At 36.2% G+C, this 26,542-nt stretch overlaps 1 protein-coding gene across 1 annotated transcript in view; it reads left to right on the top strand.

The window, feature by feature from the left end:
* Window positions 1-23,295, top strand: part of NRCAM (neuronal cell adhesion molecule) — a 149,182-nt gene extending 125,887 nt beyond the window's left edge. The window contains exons 25-33 of the mRNA XM_054204362.1: window positions 68-190; window positions 975-1,151; window positions 2,260-2,295; window positions 10,294-10,359; window positions 10,876-11,001; window positions 12,104-12,256; window positions 16,495-16,626; window positions 19,571-19,649; window positions 21,456-23,295. Of these exons, the coding sequence (XP_054060337.1) occupies window positions 68-190; window positions 975-1,151; window positions 2,260-2,295; window positions 10,294-10,359; window positions 10,876-11,001; window positions 12,104-12,256; window positions 16,495-16,626; window positions 19,571-19,649; window positions 21,456-23,295 (2,732 nt within the window). The remainder of the gene's footprint in view (window positions 1-67; window positions 191-974; window positions 1,152-2,259; window positions 2,296-10,293; window positions 10,360-10,875; window positions 11,002-12,103; window positions 12,257-16,494; window positions 16,627-19,570; window positions 19,650-21,455) is intronic.
* Window positions 23,296-26,542: the final 3,247 nt, after the last annotated feature.

Genomic DNA, 26,542 nt, shown 5'->3' with positions numbered 1-26,542 from the left:
GAATTAATAATTCATGAGCTGTTTTAAGTTAATCTACTTTGTATTTACTGTGTGCTCTTCTGAAAAGTTCCTAGCTCACCCTCCTTTTTGAAGATTACTAACCCAACGTTGGATTCTCTGACTCTGGAGTGGGGTTCCCCTACCCATCCAAATGGTGTTTTGACATCATATATACTGAAGTTTCAGCCAAGTAAGTCAATTACGACTATATAACTCTAACTTAGACAGTATGCCTACTAAATAGCAATCCATTTATTAAGAAAAAAAATATGTTAAATTTATAATGTACAAAAGATATGATTGCATTGTAGATGTCAAGTTTGGAAAAGATTAATGTATTTGTGACAATATAGATGACTCTATTTGGAAAACTTCACTTGCTCAAGTGCAAGATTAGCATTTTTCTATTACCTTATTTCTTCAAACCATGCTTCACAAAAAAGTGAAGTCCTACATACAATCGACAGCCAAGTTAGAAGTAAGATACTACCACTTAGAAATCCTGTATTCTAACTGCAGTGAAAATATAATTACAAGTAGATCAAAATACATCCAATTGTATTGTTGTCTGCTTCTTCAATTTTTATGGTATTTTAATTTTTAAATGAAAAATTAATAAATGTGCCATTTACTCAGAGCTATAAATCATTTCATTAGGATCCCTATGCCACTGCTTACTTGCCCAGAAATTTGTCAGAAGTGACACTGGAAATTGAGATGTGCATGGAACAGGTTAAGGAAGTTTTTCTTCCACTTACCAACTTCTGCTGTTCCTTGGCTTTAGATACAAGTCACTTCGGTATTTTTTTTTTCCTAAGCATACTGAACTTAATATGAGGTAGCTAGTTTAGAGTTTCAGATTTTTTTTAATGATCAGTGTTTCAAATGTGTTCAGATGATTTTCTAACACAGTGATAATGTAGGCTGTTTTCCTAACTAACTCTTTTTTTTTTTTTTTTTTTTTTTAACAACAGTTAACAACACACATGAATTAGGTCCCTTGGTAGAGATAAGAATTCCTGCCAACGAGAGCAGCTTGATATTAAAAAATTTAAATTACAGCACACGATACAAGTTTTATTTTAATGCACAAACTTCAGTTGGATCAGGAAGTCAGATAACTGAGGAAGCAGTAACAATTATGGATGAAGGTAAGATGGGTATGTATAAAGAAAACCCATTGAGTTTAAAAACCACTGCAAATTTTATTCAAAATATTACTACTACTTCTTTCCATTAAGGAAATAGCCCCTAGTAAAATTTTCTCTAGAGCTTTCTTAACTGTATTATACACTAATAAAAGATTTTAAATAGCTTTTAAGAAAAGACGTGCAAAGGGTTTCTACTGTAGTGGAAGCCCCAGAGAGATGTAAAGCCCCTCCTTTTGATATTAACTTACAAGATCGAAGACTTTGGCTTTTTGCACTTCAAAGTTTCATGTAACTTTACATTTTAAGTGGTCCTTCATTCACCTATTCTGCTTCATTGTCGCAGAGAACAATACTGAAATGGTGCAGCTTTATGGCTAGAGGAAATTATTTCTCTTTTGAAGTATGTAACAGCTTCTGTGAGGTCTAAACTTTTTTTTCATAGAGCTAGCGAAATCTGTAACTTCAAAAAAGCTCCAGAAATGAATTTGTCATCTATGCCCCCAAGTAACTGGTGACATTGTATAATATTTAAATACTCTTAAGTATATTGCTCAGTTCTGTCACTATTGATGTTTACATTTATATCCATTCTAGATCTCCGATTTTGGCATTTCTTTTGTTGAAGATGTTATTTATTTAAATGTGAAAGCTTAATAAAATAAGAGTAATTAAAGCAAAGGGGAAATTTGCAGGGAAAGCCTTTAATGATTTGGCACATCTTAATATTAAAAGTCCATCTTGATACCATCTTTTAATGTATTTTTATGCTTAGTAAAATTATAGTTTGTTGGAATAGCCGTAGATGAGTTGGTATGCAATGCAATTTCTCTAACAGTGTATTAAGGTTGCATATGAATGACATTTATTTTAAATCATGAATCTTAACAAGCATGAGCAATAAAATTTTGTAAGTGCATGTATATTAATTATTGTCTTGTAACAGTCTGTCAGTGTTCAACATAAGTGGATGGTTTCTAGTTTATTTGAGTTGATACATTTTATCTAGTCTGCATGCTTTTCTGGTTTATAATGAAATTACATATGTATGTTCCCTTTGGTGTTGTATCTAATTATATAGTGTTCCTGTTCTTGTTTTCCTCCATTAAAGCTGGTTTTCTCCGTCCTGCTGTAGGTGCAGGCAAAGGTAAAATGAAACTGCATGATTTGTTAATGTGTGGATTTTGCAGTGTTGCAAATGGGGAAATTGCAGTGGTAAGGACAGAAAATCTTGGAGTACACATTACTATACAAAGTATTAATCGGTGCTGGAAGAAAACATTTATGGGTTTGTTTTGTTTTTTTTTTAAAAGGGATCCAGAATGCTTATTAATACTTTTCATCTATTTATTTTGTCCCAGAGTTCCAGGGGAATTCATTAGCTTTTCTTCAGCAAAGTCTAATTATTTCTGAACATTTAACAGATGTATGTCACTGTCATAAATATTCAGGATCCAGGTGCACTAGCACTGATTAGCTGGAGTAGAAAAAACAGCACTTTTACAAAGGAGATTTTTTGTACTGCCTGTGCCATGTCCTTTTTTTTCTTTGTTTTAAAAAAATGGGTGTGTTCTTGTTCCTGCTGCTGATTAATGCTACCCATTTGATCACATTTATTTTATTTGCAACCCAGCTGTGCATAGGAGACAGATGACTGACAATACCCTCTGTATACTTCTCAGTTCGAGTATCAGGTTGAATATACAGACAAATGGCTTCCTGCTGTCTTAGGTTCACAGATCTTCTGAGTAAGCACTCGAGGATATTTCAGTGAGGGGAACATATTGTCTTCCTTATTCTTGAATTCAGTAATATTTAGTTCTTTATGATGCAGTTCTTCTGTCAAACAAGGTGTTCTTCACATTTTTGCACACATTTTTTATGAATTTTGATACTTTTTCTGTCAGAAGCAAAGATTGTCCTAAGGACTGTTAGGTAGCTGTAAGTCCGAAAGGTGTCTCTGTACATGTGTGTCATTTTATCACAGAGGTGTTATTAACACTAATGAACATCTGTGCATCAGATTCTCAGACCATAAACATCTCAAATCAAACTCTGTACGTGAAATACCCAACATTTTTTACAAGAAGCATATATTGTTTTACATATATTTTCTTTCCACTTGATGGTCAGGTGTTTTGAATGAGAATAGCCATAAAAAAGAACTTCATTCACTCAATCTGGTGTAAATCAGACTCCCTCTCTATACGTATGTATGCATGCATTTGTGCATATATTATATATACGTATATATATATAAAAGTATATTCTAATATCAGTTGCATTTCTGGTAAGTGTATAGAGTTGTGGCTTTATTTTAATGACAAGTGTTTCTTACTGTTTTTTAGACTAGTTGTAGCTGAGCAGTTAGCACAGATTGGAACAATCAAACTGCCTTGTAGTCCTGGACGCTAGCAGCAGAAATGTAAATTAAGTTCTCATTATTTTATAGCTGGCTAGAAAAACTCGTGCAAGGAAAAATGGATTCTCTGTGTGAAACTGAGGTCTAATTATAGCCGTATCACAGTCTGTGGCTAGCAGAAAGCATCTTATTTGTAAGATCAGCTGGAGCAGCTCACGTTTCAGAGCTGTCATCTCAGATTCTCTGAAAACTAAGCAGATGTCTTCGTTTGGTTCCATGCCGTTTATGGTTTCAAAGTTTTCTCATATTCCTGTAGCATCGAGCTCTTACAATTGCAAAGAAAACTTTGGAACTGCAGACAGGATGGAACTAAAGCCATGACATCTGTTAGGACATCTGAGTTGCTGCAGGTCTGAGATGAATGTTCTCAGTGGTTACTTACATTAACATGATTAACTGTTTCACTACTCATCAGGGACTATGAGCAAGGAAAAGGAGGATCGCGTTATCAAGATTAAATGCCAAATTATTTGATCTCATGAGTGGGTGGATTTGGAAGGCAGAAATACTCAGCCCCCTCAAGAAGAAGCCGTACCCAGCAGTGAATTTTTACTCCATTAAGTATATACACGTATATACAGTTCTTACTGATGTGCACTCAGAGCCAAACCAAGGAGAAGCTGAAATTTAGTTACTCTCAACTTTTTTGAGATCTATCAAAAACATCTCCATTTTTTGTTTTGAAGGGCAGAACTTACCAGAAAAATATAATTATCCTTTCACTTTCAATTTGAGCACGTTCATCTTGGAAGAAGACAATAGGTCCCATATTCAGCCAGCCTAAATTGCACTGAAATTTCTGTACTTGGTATTTTCTGCTGGCTGGCTGCCCCTGAAGACCTGCAGCTTGGCCAGTCAGAAACATTAGACACAAGGTCCTGGAGGAATTCAGATCATCTAAACCTGGGCAAGCTGTGCGACTTGGGACATATTTCGCTTCTCAGAGTACAACTCCATATTACAGTGCAGAGGGAGATATTGCTACAGTAAATCTAAGGATCTTAGAGTGTCTCAATATTTTTATTGTAGTTCTGAAATATATTGCCTGTCTCTTGACACCATGTGTCTTTTGCCATCTTTTTAGACAGGCGTGGGCCCTTCGTTGTCTTTTATTACTTTAAAAGCAATGAAAGTAACCAGTCTGCTTACTGCTGCGCTTGACGCTTTTGATTTTTGTCCTGAGTTTGTCTGATTATAATGACTATACTGGTATTAAGTAAAGATATCCAGTATATTCTAGACCAATAAGTAGAGAAGCAAGTTTTATGCATTTTTCCCATAAGGTAAAATAACAATTTTAGATGAAAACATGAAATAGAGGTCAAGGCTAAGGGATTTAGATAAAGGAATCATTTTAGAAGCTCTATTCAAATGGGGCAGGGCAGGGGGTGTGGGTGTGTGCAGTAGAAGGAGGAAATTATTGTCTCCCTGTAGTATGGGCACCATTCTAATAAAAAAGTTCTTTGGACAAACAGTGCCATTGCATCAAATAGCAGAAATGCATTTGATCTTAGCACATGACAAGTATCAAGGTTTTTTTCCTTCTCCAAGTGAAACTTAACAGAGGAGATCCATGTCATTCTCTCACAAGCCCACATGAGTAAATCATGAGACACGTTATTTTACTAGATGGGCAGGCTGTCCTGTTGGTACTCCTATTTGACTTGCACTCTTTTTTCCTTTATAAATGACTTAAAATTCATCAAATTATGGTACTACAAAGAAAAAGTAATTGTTTTTCTTCTTAGCAACCTGTATTCTAAATGTTACTGAAAACTGCATATGTAAAACATAATGTAATATAGCCAGTATTAGATAAGTAGTATGCACTGATGTCCCAGTTATGTATTGGCATCTGACGACTGGCATGAGGTAACAGAGCTGTGAGAAAAATTGGGGAATAAGAACCTGATTACATATAAATAATTATAGTAGCAGCTGGAAGGTGACTCAGGCCATCACTGGAGTCAAGTCTTTCCTACCTTTTTCCATTCATTAGAAATTTTAAATAACTGGACTATAAAGGAAGGAAGGGAATACAGATTTGACCAGTGGTAGAAATGAAAGTTGCTCGTTAAAATAAACCAGTCACAGGGGCTCATTATTGTATTTGTTGTATGCTGAAGTGTAGGGAGTCATGGCATGATGTGTCAGTCTGTACTTTTCACAATCCTTCTTGTTTCATTTTTGAGTTTCTTTTTGATTTAGTCAACGTTTTTACTTGAAAGCAAGGTCTTGTAGTCTGCTTGCATGCAGACACTGGTAACTGGCAGTCCTGAACTGCAATTAAAATAAGATTGTGAGATCACAGTTGCCTTTAATTGAAGCTAACGCTTCCCATCAGTGCGGTACTCAGTCTGTCTGCTTCTTCATGTGAACTTCACATCTCAAGTATTATTGACAGAACTACTTTAGTTGCAAGGGAGAAAAACAAGTAGTCTAGCCTCTGGGTTTGAAACTATTCTTTTTTTCTGACTGAATCTCCAGTATGTAGCTCTTCACTGCAGGCTAGAAATCATTCTCAGCTGAGTTTGTATCTCTGGTCTCTTCATAGAAGACAGGATCATCTCAGTTTTCTTTGTTCCATACAAAATGCTGTTCTTTAAATCATTTTCCCTGCCCGCCATCTGTTTTCCCTCCCTCTTTGAATCATTTCACATAATGTCTCCATATTTTTTGCTAACAAGTTCAAGCTGCTTTTTCTTTTCAAGTTGATTGTAGTATTTTTGTACTGCTCCTTCAGCCGCTCTCTCCCTGTGGACTTCTCCATGATACAACTATGTGATTTCTTCAGTACAGCCTGCTACGCAGAACTGCTGTTTTTTCCTCTTTTAAGTCCACCGGGAAAATGATGATGCTTTGCATGCTAGACTAGAGAAAATGATGATTATTGCAATGCAAAAATTCCTGCAAATAACTTTTGCTTCGTAGCCATCACGCAAAATCCATGCCACGCTAAGTGCTTATCCGTGAAATTATTTCTTGCATTTCTTCTTTGTCTTCTGTATGTCTTGCACTACGGGAATGCTCTTGCAATGGCCTAAATAATCTTAGAAGTGACTAATGCCCATCTCTCACCGCTGGAAATGGAATTCACTCTTGCTGTTACAGCAAGGCTTGAATTTCATACTGTAAAAGTTGTAGATTAAAAAGCAAACAAAAGCAAAACCCTTCTCTGTATCTTACAGGCTCTGGTGGAATCTATCGCCTTTTTCCTTCATCTTTTCCTGTGTGGGGGTGTAGGCTTTTTTTCCTTTGAATTTATTTTTCTCTTTATATATGCATTTTAACTAATTTTCTGTGATATATTGCTTTGCGGGTTTTTTTCCATTTGACACCAATCTTCAAAAGTGTGCTTGTCACTTACCTGCCATTTTTTCCTGGAGATCAAGTGAATCCCATGAAAATTCCAAAAGTTCGGTCACTTTGGGCATTATTTCATTTATTGTTCTACTGAAGTAAATCTTGAGAAAGAGTACCTACTCTGTTTTTAAAATCCATTCGTATGTCATGTCGTGCCTTATTAAATACTATTGAATCTGCAGCCCAAGTGTAACTGTGTTACTTGGAGTCTTCCTGAAAGGCTGGAAGATTAAATACAGCTCTACAAAAGACTCCACTGGAATTAATTTGAAAAGAAAAGAAAATTTTACTTTGAGCCTCGGCCTCTTTCTCAACAGTTGGGAAATGCTTGTATACCGTAACTCACTGCAGGAATGGAACCATACTCGATGCCGCCAGCTAAAATTTGCATTGTATCGTAGCGTGGTTAAAAGAGCTTAACTTACTGGAGGTAACCGAATAGGAGTCGGTCTGTATAAAAACTGTAACTTATTAACGATCCATTCACGTCAGTTTTAAAGCGATGCTTTTGTCAGCGCTGCTGCACAGCATTGTGCATGGTCACAGATCAAGAGAGCACCCTGCCCCGCTGCTGAAAAGGCCCTGCTCCCCGAGACAAAGCTTTCGGCCCCCCCTTTTTACCAACTGGCGCTCGCACACGCTGCGAGTTTCTGCCAACTGACAATTACACATTTTACATTTGTGAGCAGTGCTGAGAAACATATTGAAGAACTTGGAGGTTAATTATATTTAGAGGTGTGCTGATTGAGAAGACAAGAGACTGGGTAGATTGGAGACAAGCTTTGAACGTTGTAACTACTTCGACTCCAGGCTTTCATCACCTTGGGATCCATCAGCCATCTTTTATCTTCTTATGTGTGTATTCATGTTGCAAACATGGGACATTTAACAGACTTAAATAAAATTTTCCTAGCCTGCTGGAAAATTAGATCAAGCACTAGTGAAAAAGAAGAAGAATTATAAAAATAATGATTTTGAAAATAAGTGTGCTACTGAACAAATTTCTTGGTGCACTGTGTTCAGTAGGAAAAAAACAGATCTTAAATCTGTCCAAATGCTAAACATGGATAAATCTGTACAAACAGCTATTGTTAAGAATCAGGTAAGAGTAGATCTGATAAATGCAAGCATAAGTAGGTCGAGAGGATTTAGAAACTAAGACACCAAGAGAATGAAGGTAATTTTCAGAGCCAACTTAGTTGTTATATGCAATCATAGGACAGAAAGACATTTACCAGATACCGAGTCTTTAATCTAGCAGGCAACTCTTTAGTCAGAGCAGAAACTGGAAATTGGAGATGGAAAAAAAGAACAAACCAAACCACAAGATAAGATGGCGATTTTACAGGGAAGGTGATTATGAAATTTGCTTAGTGATACAGAAGCTGTATGTCATCTGGAGTCTCGGACAAGATGAGACAGTTACCTTCATCCCTAAGTTCTCAGGCATGAGGAGGGAGATGTTAGGTGTCGTTCTGTGGCATCTCTTTGCAAGAGTTTGACAGATAATTACTAAGAGTTTCTTCTGTCTTTAACATTGGTGACAAATATCAGTCACAGTTGTGCTGCTAATTAGACATCTTCTGTGCAAGAGCAAAATCCAGGAAAATACGGGTTTGAGAAAATATGATTTAATGAAACAAAACAAAGTCATATTTAGAATACAAATCTTTTGTTTTCTTGGTACAGAACAAATGCTTAGATACTGATTGTAACAGGCACCTGTTCCTGTGTGCAAATGAGGAAGGAAGTCTATATATCCTGCCTGCGGTCTCTAAATTTAGAGCCTGCTATTCTTTCCTCTTGCTACCTTCAAGTAGCACAGAGAAGCGGAATCTAATCCCTTTGCATTACCGTAGTGTATATGGTTACATGCTAGATTTCCCATAGACAACTCTGGCTCTGGTATTTCTTAGGGGTTTTGTTGTTGGCTTAGTAACCTAGATGGCTTTTTTTAAAACAATTTGATTTTGTTAATGTAGTTTTAGTCAAGAAATAAACAGATTCTTTATTATTTAAATAATATATTCCTTATTATTTTTGGTTGGTGAAAGAAATCATGTATAAAATATATAAGCACAAATTGCCTACAAAAACATCAAATGTGGGAATAATTAGTTTAATACAGATTGAAGAGTTGAATGAGTACTACTGGAATACAGTTAAAAATTTGATGCAAGTATGCAGATAAAAAGCCTGATATTGTGAACATTTGTGATTGTGAGAATACATTTTCATGAGAAATAGTGGAATTAGCATAATTTAGGTATGTTTTAAAAATACTCAGTTTTCTAGACATGGTACTCATGTTAGTTTGTTTGTGCTAGGGGCTTGTCTACAGGTTTGTTTGTTTATTTTACTATGGCAAAGCAAGCCATTTTCTCTTTGAATCTAATTTGGAGCTTCTTCCAGTCAGCCATATGGAGAAAGCCATGCAGTTTTGCGGAGAAAATGATTTAAGTACATAGATAAAATCTGTGTAGGACCTCTTGCCTTCAGAACAGGCTTTTGCCCGTTTTCTTTTCTGTTGTAGGTGAAGCCATTGGAGTCCTGCCATTTGTCTTTACTGAGATTAGGTTTTTACCTCTGATGTTTCATGGTCCTTTGGGAAGTACTTTTGATGTTGTTTCCTAAAAAGAAGATATTTTTAGCAGGATACAAAAAGTCAGTGGCAAACAGAAGCATTTTCATTGAAAACTAATTTCATGCCTTTGAGGAGCATCCTCTTTCTATCTGCACTATTAGAACTATTAAAATCTATTTTTCATTAGTATTAGACAAAGAAAAATACTGAAATATATGTCCATTTGTAATAAGTATAACTGGAGAACAAAGAATTAAGGTATGAGCAAAGAAGTGGCTATCTATGGGATGCTGAAGAGAGAAGTGCTTCTTTTCATGGATGTGGGCATTGGGCGTATCTGTGAAAAGTACTGTTGTCTAACGAGAACGTCAACAGTAAGACACAGTACCTTAAAATGAACAGCTTCTTGCATTCCAGTGATTTGTGTCCTTCACACCAGAGCATTTTGATATTGGCTTTCCAATATCTGATGTCTAATGTTCCAATATCTAAAGGTGCCGTGAATTCATAACATTAACAAAGCTGATTTCAGAAACATTCTGTGAAAGTAAAGGTGTCCGTACACACATACTTCAGTTTGTTTTCAAATACATTTGTATCACTTAGCTGTTTCTTATTTTAACAAGTAAAACTAATTGAATCCTGCATGAACTTAAGAGTGTGCATGTGTTATTCATTTAACAGGTAAGGTTTTACTGTATTACTTAAATGTTACTTCTTGATGCAAAGTGGTTTTACTCTTTATTTTTTCTTTCCTACTATCTCTGATGGTGAAGGATATTCAGAAATCCTTTTTGCAACCTCCCCAGTCATGCACACTGTCCGTCCAACATTCTATAAGGGTATTGTCTTCCTTTTTTATCATTATCATTGCAATAGAGACAAAATCCTATTAGGGCTTGCAGTTGAGGCATTTGCAGTTCATTCAGTGACACATGGCGTGGAGGGAGGTGTGTACCACCTTCACAACTCCGTTCTTTCCTGCCCTTTCCCGTTACCCTGACAATGTTCTCACTTTCCAGCTGTCTGCATTTTAATTCTAGACGAATAGAAATAATGTTTTCCAGAATTTTGGCAAATAGGTATTTTTAAGCATTTGGCAGGTTTTGTGATACAGGGCATGTTCAGTAGTGTAAATAGATTTTACTTTATAATTTCATAGTGTAGTAACAGCCTAGGATTCAATTACCAAATATGCTACGTTAGTCACTAATTTCCAGTAATGGAAATAATGACAAATGTACTATACTTCCCCTGTATGTGCTCTAAATTAACATAGTAACTACTTTAAATATTTTTTTTTTAATGTATGAAGTCACAATTTTGTATTCTGCTTTGTTTTTCTATTGTGTATTCAGTGCAACCACTTTATCCAAGGATCAGAAATGTTACAACAGCTGCCGCTGAGACCTATGCCAATATCAGTTGGGAGTATGAGGGACCAGATCATGTGAACTTTTATGTTGAATATGGTGTAGCAGGCAGTAAGAAGTCATTTAATTAAATTTTGCTAACGCGTTCAGATATATTTTCAAAGATTTCTGTAGTAAATGTGGTCCTAAATTGACCCAGTGTTAATTATAGCTCTTAAATGTCTAGAAGAATTATTTTTTACTTTGATCGGGAAGATCAAATAACTTCCATTTTAATGAACGTGAATGTGTAGCAGGTATTTGATGCTTAGTTAGAATATCAGCCTTTGTTCCTTTGTATTATTTTATAAATTCTTCTGAACACCAACTTCTAAAACTGTGGTTTGCATGAAGTTGTTTATCATGCAGTGATTACATGTGTAAAATTATGATCACTTGCATTAAAATAGGATATAAAAGTTTTCCTAAATTATGTCCAATTCAGGAAAAAAAAAAGAATTAAATAAGTGAGCCAATGAAAACAATATTCTGTGTTAAATTAAACCTTAAAATAAGGTATCGGCCAACTTATGTACTTTTATTGGCATTAAAAACAGGTTTTAGTCTTTGATAATACCAGTAATAATTAAAATGCAGTTAGCTAATAAAAGCAAGATACTTCTATTCAAATACTCTATCCTTCTAAAGTTATGACTAAAGATAACCAATCTGAAAATTGGACTATAAATGCATTTTTCTGGATATTGGTCAAATAAGCAGCTGAGACCATATTAGATCTAAGAGAATGATCAGGATGTATGATTGTTTCAGACTTCGAAGCAGAAGTTCTTGACTAAAGTAAATATTGACTGAAGCTACAGAAATGTAATTTAATTAAATGACAAAAAAATCTTTTAAAATGTATTTTATAATTGCAAGTTCAAAAACCCTTTTAAAAAAAATAAATGAAAATAGTATTTCTCTAGTACAATGGAACAAATGTTTAAAATAGTTTCATAATTCATGTACAATATCTTCTTCAATATATTGCATGCAATATATTATTTGAAGTCATAATTTTATATGATTTTTGTTATTTTTTGAGAGAACAGTTATTTTTTTCAGCCAATCCATAGCTTAGTCAAGTAACTGTTGATAGTATTCTGTCTAGAAACTTTCAGTAATACAGCGAATATTAAAATTCCAATATGTTGTTTTCCTAAAATTTTTGTAGGCAAAGAAGATTGGAAAAAAGAAATTGTAAATGGTTCTCGAAGCTTCTTTGTGTTAAAGGGTTTAACACCAGGAACAGCATATAAAGTCCGGGTTGGTGCTGAGGGCCTGTCTGGTTTTAGGAGTTCAGAGGATGTGTTTGAGACAGGTCCAGGTGAGGCACACCGTACCAATTCTGTATCCTAGTCAGAATTGCAGTAGACCAAGCGCTGAAACGTTGAACTGCTTCTAGCTAAGAGATGTTGTAGCTAGCATCTTTGCATGTTCTTATTTTTAGAGCAATGTTGAATTATTTTATAAGCTCCTAAATAATGCCAGCGCATTTGTTATGTAGATTATGAATGTTTTCATCCTTTCAGTTCACTCTACTTTTCTGCTGGGGCAAGATACTCACTGCTGGCACTCCATTTGTGTGCTGTGCACCGAAGATGACAAATTTCATTTATTTCTAATTAATATCATTATATGGCTATATTTAAATAACGTGCTTTCATAAAGCCAAGTATGTATCTTTAAACCTAACAATCTCTATATGATCAGTTTTAATAGAAAAAAAATCTGAGCTAAAATGTTTGCATAATCAGAAGTGCAGATTCAATTTGATGTCTCATGTAATCTGTTTATACCAATGTTAAGAGATTCCTACTTGTAAATGTTTCTTTTCCTGTCATATGCTGGTTCTGTATAGATTTTGATGTCACGACTATATGCTGTGAATCAGTAAGGCTGTTTAAGTTCCTTCCGTACATATTTCAGTCATATTTCTTCATAAGCAAATGAGTAACGCTTGTTCATTTAGCTCAGAGAAAGGGCTTTATTGGAAGTTTTTTGATGTTATGCTGAATATGTCGTTGCCATCACAGCATGTTCTTGGTCAGCTGTTATTATTTGTTGTGTATTTTCTAGCCACTTCTGCTCATTCCAAGTATTTTGGTCAGTGCATAATTATTTAGCGGTACCCTCACCAACTCCAGAATGTTATGATTTAAGAAAGTAGTTTAAATATTAAAATATGCTTGAACGATATGTAATAATTATCAGACAACAAAGTAAATAATGAATATCCTAGTTTGAAAGTGAGCACTTTCTAAAATCATAATTTTTTGCTGTGTTTTGTTCCATTTCTGCTCACAGTTTATCGTGTTGCAGGAAAGCTTTGAAAACATGGTGCTGAATAACGGTGCCAAGCAAATATGTAGGGGTTAAACACAGAGGTTATATATGCCAGAGACAGCTAGTGGTATAAAAGCAGATATGTCAAGATTTATGCAAATATACATCCAAAGCCTAAAGCAGCAGTAAAGCAAGGATCAGGACTACAGTATAGTTCAAAACAAGCTGAATGGAAACCTTCCCAAAAGCATCTTTCTGCGCAAAAAATACTGAGCCAGGAGATGAGGAATCCTGTACGTACTCAGTCCCCTTGGCTCATGTCCTTGAGTAGTTGAGGAAGAAGGGAATTTAAAGACAGTCTTTTCTGCTTCTTGATGATGGAAAGGTTTAGTGTCCAGCATTAAATTATATACACAGTATATTTCTTACAGAAAAATGCGTCACACTGTCTTCAACCTAGATCAAAGTTTTTAAATGCTGCAAAAAATAAAGTGGACAAAGGGGAAAATACTGGAATATGGAATATTGCAGTTAATTAGGAATTACTTAGGAATGAAACTAGAATATTTCATGTAGGAGGCTTTTGCCACATTTATTTCTTTGACAAGCATTCCTGTAGACCATCTTCATAGTGTGCGGGTTCATCTTTTTGAGCATACCAGTACAGTGTATTGCATTCACTCCTGCATCAGCAGTTCACTCAGAGTAAATATCTTTCTGCCTGACGCAGATAATTTGCTTAGTGTAAGCAGGAAATGTTGTGCCATTTTTAAAGTTGCACTGAGATCTAGAAACCCTTTCCTATTGGATATGCAATAAGTTAAAGAATACAAGAAGCTGCATAAGTAAGTTTTCATCTTTAGTCTCTCCCATCTATCTTGAATATTTTTATGCATGAGTTCTTTTGCTTGATGCTCTTTTTTACTACATTTGAATGTTAAATGTGCTTTTGCATTTTGTCACAGTATGTATTATACAACCTTTAATGCCTTATTATAGATGCGTATACACAAAACTCAAAGTAATTTTAACCTTAATGTGGAAACAGAAATTTATTCTAATTTGATTTATAATTCATATGAAGATTACCTTTGTGATTTTTTTAAGACTGCCACATATATATTTATATTTTTATATGGTGTATAAAGTATAAATATAATATATATATGAAAGTTATGTATATATATAACATATAGACATTTTTATGCAAAAATAGTTTAAATTGGTGCGCATATAAGAAACAGTCAGTTTCTAAAATATCAGAAAGCATAATCTTAAGCAATAGCTGGGAAATCTCCTAATCATAACTACACAGTAACCAGTCACATTCATTCATTGATCTACTTAAATGAAAATCAAGTCATAACTTTGCCCAGTAAGACCAAAAAGAGGGAGCAAAATAAAGAGCTAATTTTAGCCTAGTAATCGCAAAGTGGAATGCACATTGGTCTTCCATATGGAATGGAGGGTAGACGATGTCTCCAGCTGATGCTTCCAAGCTGGCCGTCCCAGCCTTTGTCTTAACTGATAAATACCGTTGAGACATGGGCTTGAATTCTGGCCTGTAACTGAATATCGTTACATTTTACTGTTGGTGTGCTTGCCAGCCCAGTGCAGTCTCTTGTCAGCTCGCTGTCTGCCCAGCAAAGCACAGGTATTGTTCAAAGGACAGCACCAGCACAGGACAGTTGTCATCCAATGTGTTTTGTAAGGGGAAGAGTTTAAGCTGTATCACCTGGATTGTGGCTAGAAAAGTTAATGCTCTGTTGAAAACAGATTCTCTCTGATGTGCTTTTATGAGCCTTCCCGTATAGACATATGTTACCTAAGGAGAGGTGAAAGTCTTTATGGGGCCCTGGGACTTTCACATTTCTGTGTGTAAAGCTATAAATGTGTTGTGTCCTCCACTTCAGTGGAAGTAAGTCTACAGACCTTCCCTGGGTGAAACACATTGTGCCATGAGAGCTGAGGTACTCACAGCATCCAGAGAGACTGACTGAAGGTCTCAAGTGTGGTCTGGTCCTAGTGTGAAGTGTCTACTAAGCTGAGATCTGAAGTACTATTGATCCTTACTAAAATCAGGGTAATTTACTGGCTGTGAATAATCCAATACCTTACCTCATAATGCCAGAAAAAACAACAAATGCTAAACCAAAACACCGTATGAGTTATGCGTAGGAGCTGTTTTGCATTCCTTATTCATGTGGGAGGGTGATCTTTGTCTATATTTCCCAAATAGAGAGAGGTCTATTGGGAAACTCTTCACAGAGTTTCAAACTTTTTGGTTTTGGGGCTGGAGGAGAAAGTGGAGAACGAACACAACAGGTTTGGATGGATGTCAGTCTTCTCCACGTCCTGTCTTCTGTCTGTAGCACACATCCCTCACTCCTCTCATCCTTCCCACTTTGTCTCAACAGTAAATCCTAAGGCCAGTTGCCTGTAGTGTGTTTCCACACAGGGGAGTAGAAAATAAGCTTCACCAGGAAAATCCTCCTAACTGTGTTGGAGACCAGCAGGAGAGATCCAGCCCCCCCGGCCACACAGATAATTCCTGTCCTTATTAGTGACTGTAGTGTTCCCTGTGTAGTTTGTTTATCGTTTATGTCTTCCAGCTAGAGTCAGCATTTGGAGAAAAGTAGTGCCAAGGAAAGGCTTCGCAATTGCATTGTGTTAAGTCCTCACTAATGCTAAATAATGGCAATCATGATAAACTGTAGGATGAGGTACGGGTTTGAGGAGAGGAAGAAAATATGATGCTTAATAAGGCTTTAAAGGATGCTCCATTGTTGCTTGTTAGTTGAAATTGAATGTTAGGGTCTTGAATGACCCATCTGTTTCCCCATTTCAGACTAATGGAAATGTATTAGCTAATGACTATTGGCTTTTTATCCATTTTGAGAATGCAGTTGATGTGTTTATGTGAATTATAATTTGCATTTCATTTCAGTAGTTTAATTAATGTAAAATGATTGAGAACAGTTTTGAGGTTTGTGGAAAGCAATGTAGTATGTGCACAGGTTTTGCAAAGTAGTTGTTAAGCTTAAATGTTGCAAGAATTCTTACATACTCAAAAGTAAGCTCCATGCACATGTACTTCGAAACATTTTAAATAATGAAAATATTCACAAAATACAGTGTCACTGGTTTTTTTTAATACTAATTTTCACAGTGAATGTTGTTCCTTAATTAATGAACAATGTATACTGGCTATTATTTATTTGAATTAGCATAGCACTTAAATGCAGCGAAACATCTCATTTTTCTTCTTTTATTCTCTAGCAATGGCAAGTCGGCAGGTGGACATCGCTACTCAAGGGTGGTTCATTGGTCTTATGTGTGCTGTTGCTCTTCTGATCTTGATTTTACTGATTGTTTGCTTCATAAGAAGGAATAAGGGTGGCAAATATCCAGGTATGATATATAACAGAGTAAAAATCGTCTACTGGTAATCAATTAAGAGAGATCTCAGGTTTTCTGGAGAATTTACATTTAACTGCTGATTTCCATTTACATTGTGCATGCGGTAAATCAGTCTTATCATTTGGTAGGCTTGTCACGAGCAATCTACCTATTGGTAGAAAACCTCAATCCATTTAAGCATACGAAAAGTATCTCCTTCATTCCTGGAGGGTCATATTACTACATTACCTCTCCAGAGAGATTGGAGCTTTGATTGAGATACTTGGTCCTCCCCCCACCGCTTTCTGAAGTATAGTCCAGATGGTTTTAACCCACTAAAATGAGCTGAGTTAGAATTTAATTGGTCAGAAAGTGTGGAAACATATACCAGATCATAGCTGCCATGTTACATTAATGTACTGGGAATGCATTTCACAGTACAAATCCCTTCATACATTATTTTGTTTCAAATACGTTACCCTCCTCAGAAGCTGTGTTGTCTTCAGCCTCTGCATTTTTGCAGCCAAATTTGCAGTTACCATCCTTCAGTTAGGCTGTTTTTTCTTCTGCTAGTTTTTCTTTATCAGAGTTTTTCTTTTTAGGGTATTTTTTATTATTACACCTAGGAACAGCCAAGTATATTTTATAATTTGTAATTAAAATTGGAACTATACAACATACATCTTCTATCAAAACTCTGATTCCTCTAGGGGTACATATTATAAAAGGCATATATGTGTGTATGTATATATACATATATGTGTCCTATATTCTGTCTTTCCCCAGCCATCAATTGCTAAGTTTCAAGTAAAATCTTGATTTCAGGAAAAAATGCTGGTCTGTATTACAGACTCCAAAGGTTTGGAAATGGTATAAATATCCAGTCTCTGGAATGCTTATGTAAAGTCAACTCAAACTTCTTGAAGTTCGTATTGTTGATTTGGACATGAAAAAGATGGCTGCACTTACAAAAGTACAAAAAAACCCAATTCATACTCTGCTTTACTTTCTTCTGCTTGTTTTGACCAGTGCACTTCTGAAAACTAGTGTCAGTGAACACTTAAAACGTTTCCTCTTCATAGGCAAATCTTTTATACCTGAACTTACCATAGCAGATTGTTTTTATAAGAAGATAAAAATCACCTTGTTAAGTACAGGAATCCTACGCTGCTCAATTTAATGGTTTCATTCTTTTATGGGCAGAGCAAAGATTTGTAGTGACAGCAAAAATTAATTAAAAGAAGCTTCTATCCCAACTGCCTATGCCCATGGAGAAAAGACAGATGATTAGGGAATACAGTGTTACATACAAGTTGAATGACAAGCTGAGACATCAGCTTAGATTTTTTCCTAATGTTTGGAATTTTTTTAAAGAGAAAATGAGATTACAGAGGATATAGAAAAGTGACTCTTAGTGGAGAAAAGAGAAGGAAAATTAGAAGGATGAAACAAGTAAAGTGATGAAGCTGAAAAGACTACGGAGGACTTGGAGTGAGCCACCATCTAGAAGAGGAAAGGCATAGAAGGCAGTTTGATGCTAAGATTGTCATTACTTTGTGGAGATCCCTCCTATGCCCTTTTTTTCTCTGCTTCTGCAGAATTACTAGATGTAAGGTATTAATTTATTTATGCACACACATATGTAAAGGTAGACCTTGACTGTATGCAAGATTTTCAGACTCAGTACGTACTCTTGTTTATAGCAGCGACTGTAGAGCTAATTGTATTTCTTGTGTCATCACAAATGTACTGTTCCACAGATAGTGGCAAATGCAAAGCACAAAGTTATTAACTCTTTTTCATCGTAATTTTAGCATGTCATCTTGAGATTGCCTGTGGTTTGAAAAAAGTAACAAATTTTTTCAGTATGAAGTTATAGCAGACAGATACATTTCAAGGTGTTATGCATTGTTGTAATTATAAACTTAGAAAATGCAGTCAGGAATGATTCATATCATTTTAAATAACAGCATATAAACTAATGATTTACAAATTAAATGTGGAAATTACCAGAGTAAAAGATAAGAGATTGAATATTATATTATATAATTGTATTTGCTAAACAAGGGAAAGATTTGAGTAGTAGCGAGAAAAACAGAAATGAAAAGGCAAAGGGAAGAACTGTAAAGATAATTCTTGAAGTCAGTATATTATTTTACTCTGTCAACGATCTTAAAGTAATATATGTCTTCTATAAACATCTGTCTTCTTAAGTATTAGTGGATTTCTGTGTCAAAGGACAAAGTGCTATTATTTTTATAGGGAAAAGTTACATGCATGGATTTATTCCTACCGGTGAATGATGACTAGACCTATAACAAGGATGTGCAAGAGCTACAATTGTGTTAAATTTAGGTTCCAGTGTAGGTGGTTTTTCTTTGCTTTTGATCATGGTATAGAACAGAAGAAAGTAACAGACCATGCCTATTTTTTCCAATATTAAGAATTCTTAAAATACTATTTGAAATTCTCCGGAGTCTTAGTGCATGAAAAGAAAGCACAAAGTGTACAAAAGGACAGTGAACACAAGTGAATCTGATTCAGTTTTATCAATCAGTAGGAGAGGAATATCAAGAGGGAATATGGAGCATGTATAAGTAAAACTAAATTATTCAGATTTCAATAAATAATAGCTCTATTAATAACATAAGTAAAGAAAGTATTTTGTAAGATTTTTAACAAAACTTTCTCCTTAGTGCTAGAAATGAAAGGAAGAAAAGTTTTGCTAACGCAGAATGACATACAGTATTTTGCACTTGAATGAAAATAAAATTCTATAACTAATTAATAGAATTTTCCTTCAGAAGCAAAAATGTAACAGCCTGAGGCTCCAGTTAAAAAAATTATTTTTATTCAAACCACATTCCTGCCAAACGTGATCAGTTTGAGAAATTAAGGTCTTAAGGTTTCTTGTCTTGCAGTTTCATGATAAAAATTACTATTTCAAATATTTTAGTGAAGGAAAAGGAGGACGCACATGCTGATCCAGAAATACAACCTATGAAGGAAGATGATGGAACATTTGGTGAATACAGGTGAGCAACTGATGTGGTTTGTCATGTTCGCTGTTCATATCACACATGTAATGTATATAATATCACACTTATTAATTCAAAACTAACCTTTTTTCCATGTTGACAAAGATTCTGTATCCAGTGTTGTATAGAACTATATATAGCATTTCAACCGCGCTATTAGAAAAAAAATTAAACATCCAAGCTTAGAATAAGCCATTCACTAATGCAAGGTGAAATCCAGATTCAAACACAGTTGTCTCAAAGTGAGGAATCTGCATTTACAAACCTGTCTTTCAGGTAGATAAAATACCAGATACAGTGTCCTTTCAGTTAAGGAACATTTAGCATTTTGGTTTTTGAAAAAAAATTGAAACCTGTTAAAGGCAATCTTGTGTTACATTGACTGGAAAATAACTGCATTTAAAATGGCTGCCAGTACTAACACCTAATCCAATAACAAGGAAGTCATGTTATACACAGAGGGGAAGGAGTGTCCTACAAGAAAAAACAAATCTCCCTTTCATGTATTTCAGTACGAGATACATAACAGGCAGCTTCAAAGCATGCAGCGTAGCTCTTATTCCTGACTCTTTTCCTTTATTGTAAATGACTTGCTGAATCTCCTGGCATCATAAAAAGCATGCCATGGCAAGTCTGTTCCTATAACAGTTATGAGCATAGCATAGTAAATAAGCAACATTTAATCTGTTTGGTTTTGATTAGTACAGGAAATAATGTTGTTATTTTCTAAATATGCCAAAACCATTATATTTTACATAGGTTTTGTAACAGATTTTATAGTGTGTTCCTGTGTCAAAAGCATTGTAAAAGCCCTTTATTGTTTTGAAGATGTGACATTTACAGATGTACATAGCAAAATCAGTTTTTGCAAGAAGGATCTACTTTGTTGCCATAGCTTCTTCGTATAAGGGAAATGTGCATCTTGATCTGACTGGAATAGATTTACAGTTCTGAATACCAAAGAGCAGCTTCTTTTTATTCTTTCTTGATTTTAAAATCAAGGAAAGGATTTTTAAAAGGTTAATGAGTTCAGAATAGTACTTTATTACAGTATTAAGTGCCTATGGATTAATTAAATCCAGCTGATAGAAAGGGAAGTGTGAAGCAGTGTTTGGAAGCAGAGGTAAATAAGTACTGTCTAAGTTTTCCAAGCAGTCCAGTTTGCATTCTCCTTTACTGCTCCTCTGTTTTTCAGTACTTGGAACTTTCAGCAGCAGAAACTGACCTTCATACAGAATTGTACAAATGATATGACCTCGATACATGTTTTCTCAGGCCTAGAATAAGACTATTCAAGTCTGCTTTCATGTGTGATCTGTAGGAAGATTTGAATTGATGTCTCCATATTGAAGCGGCTTGAGTTATTCTATGGAATCATCTAGTGCTTTATTAAATTATTTTAGAATGCATTTATCCACCTCATGTCTGGTGAATATGGACAGATGCACGTCAAGCTTTCAGACTTGTTCACATGAAAGAGCTCATCCTATTTACCATGGAAAAACTCCTTTCTAAAATGTATTTCTGTGTAATTAGTCAATATTGGGCTTTCCTCTTTTTTTCTTAGAGACAGGGCAGCAGCAGCAACCAGTCAGATTACAGAAGATATCTTGGCACCCTCTCTGCAGCCCAGCATCACTGCAGTCACTCAGTTCCCAGTTTGTCTGCCTCACATGGCACTGGTCATGATGCAGTGCTTCTTTGAGGAAAAAGGGTATAGGGTTTCCTTTGAAAAAAAAAAAAAAAAGTAATTTTTGAAAGGTCTAGGAATTCGAGTATTTTGAACTTTTTTCATCACTTCAGGTCCATGTCTGCTTGGACAGGAAAGAAAATGGACAAGGAAAAGAAAAGAAAAGGTAGCTGTGCCAATTCTCCTGAAGCAGACCCTGTCTTTCCCAAGGCAAAGTCTGTGAGATCTGACAGATCCAACTTCTTCAGAAGGTCAGGGGATCAATACTCCAGCACCAGATCAGAGACCTCCTACACCAGGAGGAGGGCTAGGGAGTCGTCAGAGCTTACAAGGGTTAGTTCTGTCTCTGCTTCCCTCTGCCGAGAGGAGAAGAGATCAGACGAATGGAAGTACAGGCATGGCTCTAGACATCATGCTTCTGAGCAACAGATAATGGGGTCGGAGGAGGGCTCAGATTCTCAGGCAGGACAGCCATCCCCTTTCCAGCAACCCCTCAGCTCCAGCTCAATTCATGGCTCACTGGCAAGGCAGCATTCTTCTCTCCAGCACTGGTTCAGCCAGACCCCAGACTACAGCTCAGATTCAGAAGACACTCAGAGTTCCTACCACAGGAAGGTAAGACCTTCTACTACTACTCACTTCTCTGAATCTGAAAAGAATTCATTAATGAAATCTGTAATTTTGCCTGAGCTAGCTACTGTCTTAAAAGATGCTTTGACAGCAGCCAGACAAAGTATAACTTCTGTGGCACAGGCTAGGTCCCATTCAGTAAAGCATCCCAGGGTACCAATTACAGAAGTTCCAGTGGTTCCTCTAGAAGCAACTGGGAGCAGTTCCCAAAATTTTGAGTCTGACCACATGGACAGTTCAAAAGATCAGACTCCTGGGAAGGAGAAATCTGAGACTGACAAGACCTTGGAGGTTGAGTCATCCCCTGAAGATGGGGAGGTGTCATCTGAGTCCCCTACAGAAGACCAAGAAGGACCAGATCTTCTGCGTAAGTTTGACATGGAGAATCAGAAGTATCTGTTCAAGCACATAAAGAGAGTGTTGATGCTAAAGTCTTCAAAATCTGAATGTGCTTCAGAAGAACTGCCTATGCCTTCTGAAGAAGGCAAGGTAGATAATGCACTTCCTATCCATTCCGCAGTGGAAGATCTTGTCTGTGGGATTTGGGGTAATCCTGAGGCAAAGCATGAAGCCCCAGCAGTCCTACACAAGCTCTATCCTCTTCCAGTGGATAAAGCTGCTTTGTGGGGGACCTTGCCTCAGGTAGACAGGGCATTGGTTAGTGGTGATTCTGTACTCTCAGTGCCTGCTAATATGGATGCTCTCCCTAAAGATCCTACTGATAGAAAGGTTGAGGAAGCAATCAAAAGATCTTTCAAGCTAGTTGCAGCCCAGCTTGGAGTATCTATCTACTGCACTTATGCTTCTAGAGCATTAGTAATATGGTTGCAGGAGGAGCGAACCAGATTCAGAAAGCAATGGGTCCCATCTGGTGCCATGCAGAGGAAACGGAGGCTGTGTAAAATTGCAGCTAATTTTATCCATGATGCAGCTGAGGATTCTCTGAGGCTCACTGTTAAAAACATGGCATGCCTCACTGTAGCCTGGAGAGCTATATGGCTACGTCCTTGGACCTCATCACTAGATCTAACATGTAAACTGCTGTCTTTACCATACACAGGTGGCAAGCTATTTGGTGAATCTTTGGTTCAGATCATGAAGGATTTCTCAGAACACAAACACTCCTTACGTCAGCTGAAAAAAAAGAGCTCTGTTGGAAGCTCTTCATTTTCTTATCCTCACAAGTGCCTCAGCTCCTTCCGTTCTCCTCCAAAGTTTAAAGGAGGGAAGGGAAAGTATAAGGTCTCACAGTCATTTCATGCCAAGTACGAAAGGACATCTCACTTTCAGAGAGAGACCAGACCATCAAGAGGAACTTTCTAAGAACGCAGACTTGCTTCCTCCTGTCTCAGGAACTGGGAAGAGTGAAAGCCTTGGACATTTATACTGAATAAACTTCAATATTTCTGGACAAGTAAGCCCAATGCTTAGAAAATCAGTTGTTTAAAAATAAGATTTAAATTATTAAATTACTTTAATCTTAATGACTAATTAAAATCTTCTAGAGAAGTTACAGCTCTCAGTTTTAGGGGAGTTTTTTGTCACATTCAATTTCTAGGCTTCCCAGTATTCTTGGGATGGCTTATACTTGTTTGAAGTTTTGCACTCTTCAACTTCCTCTAAGAGCATACTTTCTGCAGAACCTGGCAACATCACATTTTCCTGCCATATCTATCTAATGAAGGAAGTATATGCCTTAGGAAGCACAGGGGTTGCAGGAACCACAGAGTGACCGGGTACGCTATGTTCCTGTGACCAGAAGCATACCTGCACCTTTACATAATAAGAGAAAACACTGCCTCTGGAGCAAACCGATCGTGCTACAATCGCAGTGGTTTCCTCAGTCATAGAAGACTGGGATAGTAAATTGTGGACAGTCAATGCTTACATCAAGAAACTACAAGAAATAACAAGAAGTACCACAAATTTATGTTTATTTAAATTCAAAGTAAAGACTATCTAGAGCTCCTGTTCAAGTCAGTGTAGGGGTATAAATCAACCTAAATTTCCATCCTGGGCCCTAAATCAAGGGAAATGAAGAAGTTATGGCATCTACAGACCTGTGGGTTCATGGGTTTCTTAGTTAATTTCACAAGAAGTAGGAAAGTGGAGCATCTCATTGCAGTCTGCAAAATGTTCTTAGGAAGATCAAACAAGACAAAGCAACTACAGTAGTAGGACTGCTAGTGTGGTAACGCAGGATGTTTGCACGTTTTGTTGAATTGTTTTACCTCTTTTCTTCAACACTTTGACACACACAATATTTTTCCTAGAAATTTTTGGATATGCTATGAGAGACTTTCCGGAATTGGTTGGTGAAGAGTTCTGAGATTGCTAGATAATATGTTACTTTTCCTTCTTGTTCTGGGTTGATTAACAATGAGAATATAGTTTGTAACTACAGTATTTTTTTTTATTTTTTTTTTCTTTCGTAGTTACTCAAGTTTTCTGGCAGCTTAGGGTGTTTACAGGGGGACCTAGCAATGATTTGTGCCTCAGCACCATAATTCTAAGCTTGGTCGCTTCTAGTGCAAGAAATGATGTCAATGGACTGCCTGCAGAATTCTTGTCTCTGAATAGTCCAATTGGATTTGGCAGTCATCTTATCATGTCCTCATTTACACACATGTGCTTTCTTTGGTGGTTCTTATTTTTATTCTTGAACATCTGTGTCACTGCTTTTTAAATCAGGGCTTTGATTTCCCTTTGTATAATTTTCCACCAGCAATAGCAAAGGTGGAAAGTTGGTTGAATTTCTGTCAAGCGGATTTTTCTTTAAAATTTTCACAAGGAGGAAGTCAGGTTCTTTGACTAACAACAGTTTTTTCGACCCATTGCCTTTTAAAGCCAGAGCTTAATCTCCCCGTTTTTCTGCTTCTGCCAGATCGAAGGTTGAGTGTTACAGAGATGCTAAAGAAAAACCACTCAGAAAACTAATACACATGTGCTTACGTCTTAGCCAGATTAGGAATAGTAAAATGTTTTGAAGCCTGGTTTGATACAGGTGCATAAGTGCATAGGGAAAGCAGTTTTCATCTGCACAGTCCTATAAATTTAGGAACATGAGCAGAAACCTGTTAGGAATTGGGACGGAGGTTCTCCTGGAGCGTGCAGGGAGCCATAACGTAAGGTATTTCTGTGGCTTATACTTAAACGTTTCTGGGCTGTTGACCTGAGGGCACAGAAAAAGGAATTTACTGACAACATCTTCTGCATCCTCATTCTGCATCCAGTAGCCCAGAATGCTTTACCCATTTGTTTGTTTTGTGTTGCCTTTCCTCTGACAGTTGTGTTATAAGGAAAAGTAGTATATTGCTAACCATATATTGAGTCTTTTTGCATGTCCATGAATGTGGCAAAGTTTAGTGGGAACTAGTTGCCTGCTGGACTGCAGAGGCATCGTAAAACTGTCTTCCCCATTCTGACTGGTTGCTGCATGTACCCATATCTAAGGAAGAAAAATTGAAAAGTTGAAAGAAGAAAGGAGATTTCAAGGTACATATTTTTTTCAATAACTGATGAGCTTATGAAATGGAAGTGATTCTTTTAAAAAATAAGTTCGTACTTTGCACTTACATGTTTCTGTCACCTGCGTACTTCTTCATATCTTTTAATCATTAAATGCAACTTTGCTATGTTTTTCATTAAACTAAGAAGAAAAAGAAACATGTATTCATATATTAGCAATTGTTTATGAAAAATATTTAAATCATGCTTTTAGAGTATGCTTTAATATTTAAACACTGTTCTTACTGAAAGGGCAAGAAATGTGTGTGATACATATCAGTACTTATCAAAATGACTGGTACGTATCAGTCTTCACTGAGCAGCTTTCACCCCTAAAAAACTAGTAGTATGGAATTTATTTGTAAGACAATAAATAGTAAAAGTATCCCTAGAGTTAACTTTCATGGCTGTCTGATCTAAATATAAAATTCATACCCGTTCTCACCTCTTGTTTTGTTCCCTCCCAGTACTTAGTGTCTCACTATTAACTGTATGCATTGCATACATGGCACATTTCAAAAACTTCTTCAGTTTTCCACTGTAATTTTAGTGAACCTAGTTTGTACTTTATTTTTCATTTCAAGGTATTACAGTAGGTTTAGTACAAAAGACACCAAGCAAAATCACAAACAAAAACTAAAATAAATTATGATCTATCCTGGTTGCATTTCTGTATAGTTTTGTGAACGACTGTAAGCAGGATTAGCAAATCTTTCAGATACTCTATCAAAATTTATGGTTTTTAACATGTTTTTACAATATAGTAGTGTATATTCTACAGCCTAAAATGTTCTGTAGCTCTGTGGGCATGCATATTCATAATGCAATTCAGTGGCATTTGCTTCTTGGCGGCAAACAGAAAATACATTCATTTCCTCAGAGCACCAGGGTCCCTTCTCTGTTTTGCAGCCCCAGGGTTACAAAAGTGCTGTCCAAAACAGTGATGTCTTCACTTTTTTGCTCTCTCTCCTGCTTGTTTTGGTTTTTATTCCTCAGTTTCTTTCCCTTCCACTCAAAACATTGTATTCATCTTATACAAGAGTCACAATCCAGTTTGATAAGG

This window comes from Rissa tridactyla, chromosome 1 (assembly GCF_028500815.1).
Source record: "Rissa tridactyla isolate bRisTri1 chromosome 1, bRisTri1.patW.cur.20221130, whole genome shotgun sequence".
NCBI lineage: Eukaryota > Metazoa > Chordata > Aves > Charadriiformes > Laridae > Rissa > Rissa tridactyla.
Note: the sequence above shows the minus strand (reverse complement) of the source record. Positions and strands in the feature narration are given on the sequence as shown.